Source organism: Pundamilia nyererei, unplaced genomic scaffold (assembly GCF_000239375.1).
Source record: "Pundamilia nyererei isolate P.nyererei 1_Seehausen unplaced genomic scaffold, PunNye1.0 scaffold00054, whole genome shotgun sequence".
Lineage (NCBI taxonomy): Eukaryota > Metazoa > Chordata > Actinopteri > Cichliformes > Cichlidae > Pundamilia > Pundamilia nyererei.
Window position 1 is genome coordinate 1,263,223 of NW_005187455.1, and position 13,279 is coordinate 1,276,501.

A 13,279-nucleotide genomic window follows, 5' to 3' on the forward strand; every position below is an offset into this window, starting at 1 on the left:
TTGTCTAAATTCTTATTGTTTCATTCTCCCCCTTATCAGTTCCCAAGTAGCATATCCTCTATTCCTATAGTTTTGTTCATCGCCCAACTACATCTCTACTTTATGACATATAATAGTATTAATGATATTTTTTACATTTATGACTACTTTTAATTCATTTCACAACATGTGATAAGATATTATACCTTCTTTTGAATATACACGGAAACAGGGCTGTCAAAGTCCAGTCATATGATATGAATCATATGCATAAAACCAGTGAGTTGCTAAAAGAGCACTCGTGGTTTGTTTACAGTAGCGCTCCAGTCTTTGGGTTTGTCTGTCCTGACTTAATTTTTTCCACCTGCCCCATGTACGTCCCCATGTACGTCCTCCATGTGTGCATGCATTCTCTTTGTCAGATCATGTTGGACTTTTGTAGAGCCAAAAACTCAACAATTCACTTTTCTTTTTAAAACCTGCTTATGTGTCCCGTGTTTGGGTCCTCTCTCTCTCACCCAATACGTTAATTCTGATCTGTTCAACCTGAAAGCTTCAATTGCTACACACAGAAATTGCTGCAACATTCAAGTACAGACAAGATAACTTGCCATTTTTTGGATAGGTTTGGTGAGCTGCGGTATACAAGATTTGGACAGATGAGCACACCTTGGAAAAAAAATAAATCAAGCAGCTGATCAGACAGCCCAATTTTTTTCTTTTTTTCCCATTTCTATTAACTTATGATCGATCAAATGTCCACAAAGAACAGTACTTTTTAATCTTTAATTAGATCTGTCCAGTTTTTCTCAGCCTGACATAATTTATGCAGTGAGACTGACATGCTTGATGTCTTTTGCCCATTCCTTGCTTTTCCCCATTTCAATCTTTTCCCTTTTTTCCTCACATAGCAGAAATAATGGGAAAACAGACTTTTGTTAGCTACATCCAGCTAATTGTGAAGCTGTCACTATTGAGGCAATCTGGCCATGGCATTGAACACATCTGAACTACCAGATGAGGGTATTCAATCATCTGTCTCTTTGGACAAACATGCAGGGTCCAACTTTGAGGTCAGCTTCAAAATCCTAATGTGTAATCTCACTGTAATTAAGTAGAAAAGCTGGAAATCAAAATGATAACATCTCGTTTGGAGGGAAATTGATTCCTCGAAGAACTATCAGATTCTGGTTCCAAAAGGGTTGGCTGTGTGAAAGTAATATCACTGGCTATGCAAAAACATTTAACTTTTTCTACATTAAATTGGATTTGGGAGGCCTTTAATGTTCTCGGAGAAAATTCTGGAACTTCCTACTCCTTGAGAAGATACAAAGGATTAAGTGAGCAGAGCAGAAGTGATTTTTCTTTAATTTTTGCTTAAGTCTCAAACTCAAACTTTTAATTCTACTGATACCAAGTGACTCAGCGGGCTTTAATCACAGACTCAAAAGTTTTTCACAAAAAAGCAGACATTGCATTCATATATTTCTATTATCATTGTCTTTCATTATAAAAAAGAATTGTGCTGGGAAGATAATGATACTGATGATATTTGGTGATATCTGTATGCATTCTCCTAAATCCACATTTAAACCTTTCAATTCTGTGTATCACTGTACCTTACAACTCATCACAGGTGATTCTTCGTCAGCCATGAAAAATGTGATAACCATGTATGTACGGTGTTTATTTAGGAGGCTCTATACTGCAAAGACTGCCTGCTTACCTCTGCTTTCTGACTCAATTTAAACACAGCACTTACAATATCAGATCCCAGGACACTTTAACATCAGCTGTACCTCTTATTCAAACTGAGCTTGGAAAAACTGGATTTAAATACTTTGCTGCCTATAAATGGAATCAGCTACAAAAAACCCAAAACAAAACACAACAAAAAAACAAAGAACTATGGCGTAACATTCTCTAATCTCTCTAACAACAACAACAACAAAAACAACAACAACAATAATGAACAATATATTTGTCAGCCAAAAACACACATATAATTGAGCACAAGCTGCTTTAACATCAGAACGAATTATAGCTGTTTTTGGTATAATCACACTTTCTCTATAAGGACCGTTTCCTTTAACCTTCACAAAGTTGTTCAGTGTGCTGAATAATATTTTTTATGCTTTGATTATAATTTCAGCTTGGCCTGGGATAAAAAGTGACTGATGCTGCACAATTGACTGAGAGTTACAGAACCCCTGAAGTCCAAAAAGACATTTAAAAAAATATATTATGTGTCCAAATTGTTATCTTGATAAGATAGTTGTCTTATGAGAACAAATTATCTTATTCAAACTGGGGTTGCTGATTCATCAAATAGGAAGTTGCTAAATATTGTTTTTTTCTTACTAACAAAATACGTTTGAACACTTGTGTACTGTTTATATCTATAGTTACATTAGATATTGTTTTGTTTTTTACTTTGATGACAGATTTGACTTTTTCATATAATTTTATTTATATATTATTTAATTGCTTTACCCATTATCCTTAGTGTACAAGGACAGTTGTAGGCTACAGAAGACATTAGTGCAAAATATATAAATAGACATCTGTGAACAGATCCTCTCATAGGTTGTCCTCTGTGTCCACATATGGTCTAAAGATCAGTCATTACTGGGCAGAATAAAACAGCTGTCTATAAAGGACATGATCCTCCCATAGTTTTACTGCTGTTCTGACATTGTTTCTACTAAGCTTTCAGTGGAAACAACTTGTATTCACAGTGACAGTCACATCTATTAGTGTGGCAGATATATATAACAAGGTGTCTGCAAACATGGGAAACAACTCTAGTGTTGGTTGTCTCTTGTGTCTAATTGTGTTAGGTTTTAAATATCTCTTTGTGTTCATCTAGCGTTCTGTTAAGGACTCTAAATTACCTTTTTTCTGAATAGTGCAATACAAATAAGTTTGACTTGACTTGCCTATGATTATACTTACACTATATGGTCAAAAGTACTGGGCCAGGACTCTTAGTCCTTAAATTATCCTGTAGTCACAACCTGCAGGATATTTTTGAGATAAAGTGTTAATGACTAATTTGCAAACAAATTAAAAGAAAAAATAGGAAAAAGAGTTATGAACTCTATAAGAAAGGCAGTTAAGTTATGAGCCAAAAAAATCAGATCTGCTAATGAGGGAGAAGCAGGATTAACAAAAGCATCTGTTTATAGTTTGTATACAAAAAACTTTTTTTTTTTTGGTAACATCTATTGTTATTATCTAATTTCAGTTGAACGTGACCCAGTACTGCAAACATAAAAATCACCTTTTGGTATTTTAATTATTCGCCTGTCAAGCTGTTTGTTTTTGTTTTTGCTTGTTTGTCAGTGAAATTGTGCAAACATGTCATTTGTTTTTCCAAAGGAAACATAATGAGGTCGAGGCCAAATAGAAAAATGCTGGTGCAGTGCCTTATAGCTTTCTTTAACATTTCTGACAGGGAGAAATCATCCTGGGAGGAAGAATTCTTTGATTTTATCTTGTCTTCACCGTATTATGAGCCTCTGCCATGTACAGAGGTAATATGGAGCCCATGAGCTCAGTGCGTAATTATTGTGTACTTGAATTGAAATGTCTTAGTTGCAGCTTTTATTATGCACAGAAAATATTTTAAGCCAGAGATTAAACTCTTTACTCCAAATTAAACATTAAAGAAAGAAGCTGATAAAGCATTTGCATTTAAGGTGCTTGTACTACAAAAAGAAGTTTGTTTGGTGAAATCAGTTTCGGAAGAACTTGCTCAAATTTGCCTGAATGCTTTTTTGTTCTTCTTAATTATGAAATTGTATTTAAAGCATTCAGCAGATGTTTTTGTATAGCTTAGTGCTTCTTGATACTATTTAATTTATTTTATTCCCCTTTGGTGTTCTTTTAGTCTTAACTTTCTTGAGAAAAGTTTAAAGGTATTGTACTGTCAAGGTTTAACCTTTTTTTTTTTTGAAGCTCCAAAAAATATATAATGAGATAGAAAAGTCAACTCTCAATTCCTCTGGTTATTAAGGGTGTTTTTCTTTCCCTCCCCTCTCTCTTTTTCCCTCTGCCCAGGAGCTGGAGGTTGGTCTCCTCTGAGTTCAGACAGATATCAGTGGTTGGAAGTCGACCTGGGTGGGCGGACACGAATCACTGCTGTTGCAACACAAGGCCGCTATGGCAGTTCTGACTGGCAGACAGCCTACCTGCTGATGTTCAGCGACGCAGGGCACAACTGGAAACAGTATCGACAGGAAGGCAGTATAGGGGTGAGTTTGTTGTAATAGCTCAGAGTCATCAGAGTTGGAGGAAAGTGAGCCTGAAGCGTGACTAAAGAAAACAACATTTTCTGAAAAAATCAAGGAAAGGTGGAAATGTATTAAGGTTTCCATCATCTACAATTATGTGAACATTTTGAGCTGTGGAAATAGAGAACAAATCTAAGTCTTCAGGTGTTTGCTATTAATTTACTGCAGAGGGAGAGCATCAAGAGAGATTTAAAATGTGGAAGTCAAACCTCTAGTGTTAAAAAAAGAAAGAAAAAAAAAATCAGGATGGTGTTTCATTTATTTAGTGTATTGGTTAAGTCAGGTTTTTTCTAATGCTAATCAGGAGAAGTTGTTTCATCCATCCACTGGTTATATGAAGTGGGAACAGCAGGCTAAGCAGGTTATTCCAGACGTCCTGCTTTCTAGGAATGCTTTCCAGTTCCTCCTGAGGGATCCCAATGTATTCCTCCGCCAGATATATAATCTCTAGAGCAAGTTCTGGGTCTACCTCAGGGTCTGATGGAGGTAAATATCTACAGAAAGACCCTCAAACTACTATAGTGTTCATGACCATTATGTTATTATTTACTGGTTATGAAGTTTTAATACTGTAACTATGAGCTTTATGATCTTTCGCCCTGCTAGCTATACTAACAAGTTGACTGCTAGTGTCACAACTCTAACTCCACATGTTCAACTCAGTAGTGAATCCGAATGCAGGACGCAGGGCGCAGGATCTATTGATTAATATTTGATTATTATTGGCTCCACTCACCACTGTCTTACTTTTTTTTCCCTCTTCCTCTTTTCCTGTCAGTCACAGAAGAATAACTCCTCTTTGTTGTCATTACATTTGCTTAAACAGAATCATGTACACAACTTTGACGGCAGTGAGTGTAGTCAGATGGAGCCCCTTGAGGGAGGTCAAGTCTCTTGTACACGGCCACTGTTGTAGTTTAAAGTTTGTCAGCCCTTGAGGTTCTCCCCACTGACCTGGGGCCCTAACAGTTTCTAGTTTTAACTAGTGGCAAATGGCGCCTCTGGGCACATATGAGACACCCTAATTAAATGCCTGAACCATCTCAGCTGGCTTCTTTTGACCTCTGACTTAACTGCACTGGAGATATTGCCCTGAAGCGGGAAAAAAATTGCATCAATTTGCTGCCCTGTGGGTTAACCACACGCCAAGACAGACACTAAGGTCAGGTGCAATGTGACCCAAGTGGGGTGCAGTGGCAGGGGCCTGGGGAGACTGACCCGCTGAATTGCAGACTGATTTTGGGGGATTTCGATGTGAAGGGAGTTACTGTTGAAAAATATAAAAATATAAATATGTGTATTTAGTAAGGTGCCAAGCTTGCATTCCCTCTTCTGACCTGACCAAATTTAGGGGAACCAATTCTAAAAAAATCCCCTGCAGTGTTAATTTAGGTGACGCTGCTTTCTCGTCATTGGTGGCAAAGATCCAATGTTGTTTAATCTGCTAATATAACAACAGTCTTCAACACTAATTGGTAGAGTTAAAGGTTGGGTGGCATTTAAAAGTTTTACATATATATATATCAATTTTGCCCTTGAGAATGTTCCATGTTATTTTGTAGAATTGATAAACCAATTTTTCCAGTTGTGGCAAGGACAGAAAAAATTACAAAGATTTTTATATTTTCAGTTATTCTTTTAAAGGTTTAAAAAAATACTGAAATTAAAAAAGGAGTCTAGAACCACATGGAAAGAAACAGTGCAATGTCATGGCAGTGAAAGTGAAGGAGCTAAATGAAATTCAGCTATTGTTACTTTCTTTCTTAAACCTCTGTGTTTTTTCTCCTCTATGTTCTGATGTCTTCTTTGGTGGAAGCAAGACTGAAAAAATTATGTTATTATAACAGCATTAATAATTTAGAAACTGTTAAAAATATATGACCGAGAGTGTGTTCTTAGGTGATCTTGGGCTTACATCCAAATGCATTGTCTTGACTAAAATGCTGGATCTAAAACAGAAATCTGTTGAAAGTAAGCAGCAAAAATATAAAATATCAGAAGTCAGTAAAGCAGATAGCTTTTTAGTCAACTAAATAAAAAGATCACCTTTCCAGGAGTCTGCATTTCATTACTAGTGATAATTTTGCTTGGCCAGAAACTGAATATTAACAACTACCTTCCAGTTTATTCAAATGTACAAAAGCCAAAGTAATTAGCATTGCATTTTCTGATCACTTTCTAAGATCTAACAACTTTTTGCTTAAACCACACCAAGTGGGTAATGAATCCCAGTCATGCTGATGCTGTGGCGAATAGCTTTATTTTAAAGATTAGGAGAGTTAAGACTTTCACAGCAAGAGTAAAACTAATGTCAGCTTAATACTCCTTCTGAGGGAGAACAAAAAAGACTTCTCACAGCTTAAGAGCTTGTTGATTTCACACACAGCATAAGTCGGTATAAATCTGTGGCATGTCTCAGAAGTCCTTCCAAAGCTCTGCATATTAGTCAGCCTAGTTTATCACGGCTTTCAGGGTACAGAGTCGACTGCTGAGCAGCTTCATCAGTCACAATTCCTCCAGGACCTCTTTTTCCTTTAAGCTTAGAGGACAGAGTTTGTGCGGCTGAGTGAAGCGCTCATTCTCCAATTTTCGCTCTCATCGTCTCCTCTTTCATGCTTCGCATCAGCTGTTATGGTATAAAAGAGCAGGTTGTGTTGGGGATGTATATACTGTTCTAATTAAGAAATACAAATTCTTTAAGTGTCAGTAGAGGTAAATTTACTAGATTTGCATAACATATTTTCATTTCCTTCTGATGCTGATTGTCTCTTAAATATTTTTCTGTTAATGTTAGTGGAGCAGATTTGTCCTGGTCTATGTTATGACTCCTGGATGTTCATTGACTTTGTAGGTTTAGTAGTGGTTAAAGTGTTCTGAAGCAGCATTCTGGCACCTTCAGTTCACAAGCAATTAAACCTTATACACAGAATAATACATATTATGAGTTAATTAGTTAGTTTTTTGTGTGCTGCAGATTGACAGCATGGAGATTTCTTGCCCAGTAATAAGAAAATAATTACATCCCACAGCCCACTTACACCTTCAACACATCCCTTCTGTTTTCTCTTCCCTTGAATTTGTTCATAGTCAAACTGTAAATAAAGTCTTGGCCACAATTTAAATGAAAAAACGTTTCTTTTTTAAGAGGCCGGTCATTTCAAATGCAATTATTCAAGCAGCTCACATATCATCATATGTAAACATGGATGCATTTAGCATTTCTGTGCAGTTTGTCACAAAATGTGTCCTCTATCAAATTCACATTTGTTCTACATATTTGACACTTTGAGTGTCATCAGTGACGTTTAAAAAAAATGGAAACTTAAACTATGCATATATTGTCTTGTTCATTTTAAACTACTGTTTGTAAAGCAAGTGATATCTAAACGTGTGTTGCTGAATTATGTTTGGTGCACAGAGGCTGTGGCATTCATGGTCAAATGTTAGGATGTAGATCAAGGGTATTAGATATGAGTCTATATTTAAGGTGATGATGCCTCAAAAAGCAGTGAATATGAGCTGATCACAACCAGCTGAAAAACCTACTGCTGCTCACAAAACAAGTTATTATGAAAGAAGTATTTGCTCCCTTTGGATCATCATACATATGTTAATGTAAGATAAAGATAACCTGAGTAATAATTTACTATTATTATTATCTAACCAAACCTACCTGGCACTTCAAACAAGGTCAAGAAGTCCAATGCAGTGATTTGAATTAGCGGCTAACCTCATGCTCCACACCCTCCTGTCAGAGCCTCGAGCTAGTGGGGACTGAATGGTTTGTTTAAGGGCTTTCCAGCTGGGCAGATGTCCTCCATGTGAAGGACGTTGCTCACTGAGCCATCCTTTATTTCCGCGCAGAGCTACAATTCTGCTGTTTAGGTTGAGTTTACAGTATTTGCATATTAATTAAAAATAATGATCAGAATAGGTACACAAAGTAACCTTTCAAGTGAAACATTTTAATTGAAAAGCACCAAGAGAGGGAATATTAAGAAAAAGCATAAGCACTTGTATTTTAGGAAAACAGACTAGGTTCTGCAATTTATAATGGAAGTCATTTACTTATTAAAAGTCTTTTACTTATGTCCCTGTTGGGTTCTGGGAGGGAGAAGAAAAGAAAAACAGTCAGCTAAAGGTTTAAAACGTACATAGAGGAATTTTAATGCATCACGTTAAGTCAAAGTTGAAGCTGAAACGCTAAAACAAAATGCAGACAGGCTGTTTTAGGATTGCAAAAGTTAATAAATGTTATTCTCCACGGACCACATGTTTACCAAAGCATTTAACGCACATAAAACTACAACTACTGCTTCACAAATCTAATTTTCTACCTGATTGAGAAACCATTCACCAGAAACCTGGCCCTATCTCAACAATATTCCCTCCATTAGGAGAAAAATCAAACACATCACTTCTCACAGATACCTTGGGGATAGTAGTTCAGCTTCAATGAAGAGATGAAATGTTCATTTTCTGTAAGAATCCTACTACAATAAATGTCCACAGGAGGAATTTTTAGTTATCTTTGTAGTGTCTCACAAACAAAAGATGAGTCGACTGATGCATGAATGCAAATTCACAAAACCAGCTAACTGTGATTTTATGTCTTTGTTTGTTTTCTTTAAGGCATTTGCAGGTAACAGTAATGCAGACAGTGTGGTTCAGCATAAGCTACAGCACCAAGTGATCGCTCGCTACGTCCGCCTGATTCCTCTCAACTGGAATCCAAATGGTCGGATTGGACTCAGACTGGAAACCTATGGATGTCCTTACAGTCAGTTTTTGTTTTTCAGTACTTGTTTCTCTACACTTACAGACACTTAATTTTGTTTTTGCGTCTTGAAAAAATTATATAACACTTTGTATTTACTGTATATTCCTATTTGTGTGACTTTGAAGCATATTTTGGGGGTAAAATACCAAAATGGTTTTTTTTCAGTGTCTCTTTTCATTTTTTTTTTTTGTTATGCTTAGCATCTAATAGGGACAGGTTTGCATCATCTAGCCTTGTGAGAGGGTTGGACATCAATGCATTTGCTAACCAATTCTTAGAATTAAACAATAAATTTCATTTCTTTTACCTTTGGAACCTTACCAAAGATTTCTTTCCTCAAAAGGCGTAAATAAAACAATGTGTACATAAAACAGGGGATGTAAATGTACCTTGGGGGTTGGTGAAGAGGCGGCAGATCAATGCTGATTACAGTAGAAATGAGCCACAGGTGAAACAGACAGTAGGAGCTCACCAAACACCTGCTCAGAGGAAGTGTTGATGGAGAGGGTTAGGGCGGAGCTATGGCCATGCTGGTTCAGCACGGTGTGAAAATATAACCTTGCAGCTTTACTGTTAATGGTGTTGATGCTAATGGGGGGTTTAATTAGACTTTGACATGTTGCTGGCAGCGCGCAAACGTTTTGTGACTTTTCCGCACAACTCTGTAACTCTGTAACTGTATGTGATCTCCCACTTTGTAAATAAAAAAACAAAAGTCTTTCAGATCCCCAAAGATTTACCCCACATAAGGGCATCTTATATGAGTTCATTTTATTTACTTATTAAAATCTTATATGATTAAGGAATTTAAATTAATTTTTCAGTTGTTTTTTTTTTTTTACCTGCACTAACTTCAGTGTACACACTTTGGTAACAGTGGTAGAAAAGAAGATTTATGTAAAGCATATAATATACCAGCCCTGACAGACAAACTTTTGAACAATTTCAAGGCATATTTTTTTTCTGGTGCTTTCAGCCTTTCTGTCACTTGTAGAAGTTCACATGCACTGGATCCAATAACTCATGTGTCTGAGTTGGCGTTTCTAATTTGACGCTTCAATAGAGACACTGTAGGCTAGAGATTTGTGTTCTTAAGCAACACTTTCACCATTAGTGTATAATTTTCTTCAGAGTGACATGAAAGCTGCACAGTGGTCATTAATCTGCTTTCTATAGTCAGACATCATTTGAATATTAGCTTCTCTTCTTCTTTTATTGATGCTTAAATATTAATTTGCCTTTGGGAAGCGTTTACTGTAATATTTTATATGTATATGAACACTGCAGGTAGAAGATGAAGAATCCAGAATGTATGTTTTGCAACAGAAAATTGCAAAATGTGCAGCATATCAGATGGGATTTCTGGAAAGCAGGGTTGCATAATTAAATATTTAATGAGTGTAATGAATTATAACAATTACAAGCATCTGAGTCCAGGGTAATGATTTTGTGTGTGTGTGTGTCTTTTCAAAGATTCTGACGTGTTGAGTTTCAATGGCCAAAGCAGCCTCATCTACAGGTTGACTCCCAGGCCGAGGCAGATGTCCAGTGAGAGCATCAGCCTGAAGTTTAAAACCCTGAAGAACTCTGGGATACTGCTTCATGCAGAGGGACAGAACGGGCACAGCCTCACCTTGGAGTTAGAAAAAGGAAAACTTCAATTGCTCATCAGAAAAGGTACAAATCTGAGGTTTTTATTTATGCAGTGTGGAAACTGCCTGTGCTGCTGTTTTTATTGAACAAACTAAAAGAACTAACAAACAATTTGTTGGTGAATTACTAGTAGCTATAAAATGAAAGTTGTGTTGACATTGCAGCATTTTCTGGTGGATGTATTTCTTGAACGTTGCTTGGTCATCATTGTTATTAGACAGAGGGGTTTGTGTATATGCATAATCTTACACCTGTTAACTCTTAGATGAAAAGAGCAAAGACTTCCCAATAATAATAATAATATAAAAACATGAAAACAAATTTCACTACAAGGGAAACCTCACTTTCAAGGTCAGGGGTTATCATTCAAGGTCTAGAATTCTGGCCCACTCAACTTTACAGCACTCCTTGAAGTTTGTGGATTTTCATTTATGCATAGCTCTCTTAAGTTCTCACCACAGCATTTCAGTTGGATTGATGTCTGACTTTGACTAGACCATTGCAACACCTTGATTCATTTTCTGGGAGATCCCTTTCTTCTGCAGAAGTGAGTGGGCCTTAACGCCCACTCACTTCCTGGGCCAATTGATCTTAGTAAATCACATGATAGGGTAGTTGATAGGGTAGGGTAGCTTTCACAGTGTGTTCACCCAAAACTAGGGATGGGTATCGTTTAGGTTTTATCCGATACCGGAGCCAAACTGGTACTTTTGAAACGGTGCCTGTGCTTAAACGGTGCTCGAACCGGTGCTTATAGAATGGAGAACACAAAATTGGTCCAAAAACCTCTCATGTTCAGCTGTTTTCCACTTTTTCTTTGGTCATTTTAGCCTTTTTGGCCAGGGTGACGGGAGTATCTGCCATCAAACAAGAAGACAGCTGCATGTAACTATGACGGTGTTTGCTAGTTCACCTTACATGCATTAATTTAATAACGTGGTTAGCCTACTCAACGTAAATTACACACGAACAACATTAAGCCACTCACCCAGAGAAGAACGGCTGCTGATGCCATCATCATCCGTCATCATTTCTGCTACACTGGCAGGGCTAGGGGCCAGGACTCTCCTCTTTGGGTTCTTGGGGAATGTTGCTAACTCCGGGACTGATAACAGGCACCACACCCGCAGTAGATGTGCTGCTAAGTGTGAGGTCTTGCAGCAAGCTATCAAATATGTGCATTTCTCAGCTTTTAAAAAAACACTATGCGTTGCCGGGTGTTTCATCAGATTCGAGGTATTACCTCCTTTGCACAGCTTTTCGGTCTGGTTACTACCGTTTATGTCAGAACACCGGATACCCATCCCTAGCCGAGACCTTGGCTGATTGTGACCCACACCCGTTTTCACACCTTGGCTCATGTGATTAGGTAGAGGATCAACAAGGGGTCCATGACCCATTCTGTTATAGATTTGCTAATGTGCTTGGGCTATTGTCCTGTTTCATGACCCAGTATCATTCAAGCTTTGTCTGGCAAATAAGAGATGGAATCATGTTTGAGTCTAGAGTACTTTGATACTCAGAAGAGTTCATGGTCGACTCAATGACAGAAAGAAGCCCAGTTGGTATAAGGTGCTGATATGCTGTGTTTGGTTTTCACCAAACCATACTTATTCAGTCTTTTTCTAATTGCAGTGTTATGACAACTTTAGAGTCTGAGATGTAGTTTGTCTTGCAGTTTATCTGAAGCATTGCGTTTTCTGACTTTGAGGTGAATTTGCTAGGACATCCACTCCTGAGAAGATTTTGGCATTGTGTAGTAACACACACCTGAATGCCAAAACCTCTGCTTTTATGGAGGTGATGATGTCACATCTGATGATGATCACTTAGGTGGGCTAGATTAGTAGCACCTGGCTGCTACCTACCCTCCTGATTCCTCTGGAAGCAATAAGGTTGTTTTTTCCATTATTGCACAGAGTCATGAGAAAACTTTCTTTTTCACAGTATTTTATTCCATCACACTGCTATTTCAAAGAAGTTTGCTATGTTAGATAATATTAAAAGAACTGTAAAAAAAAAAAAATATATATATATACTCAAGTAAGAACCAGCTGCCACAAGATAACCTTTCAATGGTTTATTTTATTGGTTTTTCATTTGGTTGGCAAACTTGCCAGCTTTATTAATGTTATCCCAGAGATTTTATGGTGGAGAAGAACACATTTATCTATGGTTTATGCTTCTTCAGTTCATCACTACAGGATATGCTGAATTTACATTTACCACGTGTAGTACAGTAATATTTCATAAAAGATCTTCCTTCAAGTAATTCTCTGGTTTTAATTAAACGTCTAACCTTTATACTTCTGCTGCACTTCGTTTAATTTATTTCACTAAACAGGATATTCATTTTGCTTTTATGTGGATAAAATGAAAATATCCTAGATCCTATCTGGGTTCACTATGTCATCATAGGGACTTATTATTATTATTGTCATGGTCGGACGGTCCTTCCCGGAGCGACCTGTGTGTGTGTGTATGTGTGTGCTTCTCTCTCTCTCCTCCTCCACCCAGTGGCTGACACACCTGCACCTAATTTGCCATCCAGCTGTCACTGATCATCCTCGTC

General features: G+C 37.3%; 1 protein-coding gene across 1 annotated transcript in view; it reads left to right on the forward strand.

Moving 5' to 3' along the window:
• The window catches only part of LOC102214986 (contactin-associated protein-like 4), a 109,610-nt gene that overhangs the window by 44,814 nt on the left and 51,517 nt on the right, over positions 1 to 13,279 (forward strand). The window contains exons 3-5 of the mRNA XM_005733747.1: positions 4,042 to 4,235; positions 8,907 to 9,054; positions 10,528 to 10,731. Of these exons, the coding sequence (XP_005733804.1) occupies positions 4,042 to 4,235; positions 8,907 to 9,054; positions 10,528 to 10,731 (546 nt within the window). The remainder of the gene's footprint in view (positions 1 to 4,041; positions 4,236 to 8,906; positions 9,055 to 10,527; positions 10,732 to 13,279) is intronic.